The sequence below is a fragment of the Octopus bimaculoides genome, chromosome 28 (assembly GCF_001194135.2).
Source record: "Octopus bimaculoides isolate UCB-OBI-ISO-001 chromosome 28, ASM119413v2, whole genome shotgun sequence".
NCBI classification, from domain to species: Eukaryota; Metazoa; Mollusca; class Cephalopoda; order Octopoda; family Octopodidae; genus Octopus; species Octopus bimaculoides.
In genome coordinates, this window is record NC_069008.1 from 7,886,681 (window position 1) to 7,888,175 (window position 1,495).

General features: G+C 39.0%; 1 protein-coding gene across 3 annotated transcripts in view; it reads right to left on the reverse strand.

Moving 5' to 3' along the window:
• The window catches only part of LOC106879244 (CYFIP-related Rac1 interactor B), a 157,521-nt gene that overhangs the window by 50,777 nt on the left and 105,249 nt on the right, over nt 1–1,495 (reverse strand). For all 3 annotated transcript variants that reach the window (XM_052977633.1, XM_052977634.1, XM_052977635.1), the window contains exon 8: nt 1,007–1,129. In XM_052977633.1, coding sequence (XP_052833593.1) covers nt 1,007–1,129 — 123 coding nt within the window. The remainder of the gene's footprint in view (nt 1–1,006; nt 1,130–1,495) is intronic.

Sequence of the window (1,495 nt, forward strand, 5' to 3'; positions counted from 1 at the left end):
GGCACATAAAAGACACCATTTCGAGCGTGGCCGTTTTCGTGCGGGTGACACGTAAAAGCACCCACTACACTCTCTGAGTGGTTGGCGTTAGGAAGGGCATCCAGCTGTAGAAACTCTGCCAAATCAGACTGGAGCCTGGTGTTGCCATCCGGTTTCACCAGTCCTCAGTCAAATCGTCCAACCCATGCTAGCATGGAAAGCGGACGTTAAACGATGATGATGACTACATTAAGTAAAGTTTATAAATTTGTGCAAATCTGGTGATTCATTCAATCACTACTCTGAGTTTTGTGCATTATGTATTTATTCCACATACGTATGTGTGTGTGTGTGTGTGTGTGTGTGTGTATATATATCGACACATCTGGTCAACATATTCTACAGGTTTTATGTTCAAACCAGCCAGAAGCAACCTCTCACACCTACCCTACAATGTCATTTTGAAAATAAGCAATCACATCATGAAAATCTCAAAGCTACAAGATAAAGCATGATTAATTGAAAACAATGTGAATAAATAAGAATTACATCTGACTGAGTTATTTGAATGCTAAAGGGTTAATTGGCCAAAACTTCAAAGTCACTATTAATAATATTCTTGTTTAAGAATCATAAACATATGTAATTGTGTGAGTGTGTGTATACATACATACACACGCTTACATCGAACAGTAAGAACAAGTGCTCAACACTGCATTGGTAGAGCCGCAAAGTGTGTGTATGTGAATAAGTGCGTTTGTCTCTGTGTGTGTGTGTGTGTGTGTGTGCGTGTAAAATCAATGTGAAATTTTAAACTGAAAAAACAAAAATAGGCACAACATATCCACCACCCAATAAACTATATATAAAAAAAAAAAGACAGAATGAAGTAAAATTCAATAACAGAATGTCAAAACAGTTGAAGAATGCCCCTCGTATTCCCCCTCCCCCCATGGTTACCCTTCCTAAAAAATGGAACAAAAGAACTGCTGCTGTAGGAGGAATGTTTGTGTGTTGGGTGTCTTACCTGCGTCACAAACTTGGTTGTAGTGTCACTTAACATCTTTAACATTGGTGTGGCGTGGGCGTAAAATAGTGACATCCGATTAGCAGTTTCATTAGACACTTCAGTTTCACCAGCCTCACCATCCTGTCAAATATAAATATATATATTCTTTTATTCTTTTCTTTTATTCTTTTACTTGTTTCAGTCATTTGACTGCAGCCATGCTGGAGCACTACCTTAAGGGGTTTTTGTTGAACAAATCAACCTCAAGACTTATTCTTTGTAAGCCTAGAACAGCTAAGTTACAGGAATGTAAACACACCAACATGGACACAAACACACAAATACATACATACACACAATGGGCTTCTTTCAGTTTCTGTCTACCAAATTCACTCACAAGGCTTTGGTTGGCCTGAGACTATAGTAGAAGACACTTGCCCAAGATGCCATACAGTGGGACTGAACCCAGAACTATGTGGTTGGGAAGCAAGCTTCTTATCACACAGC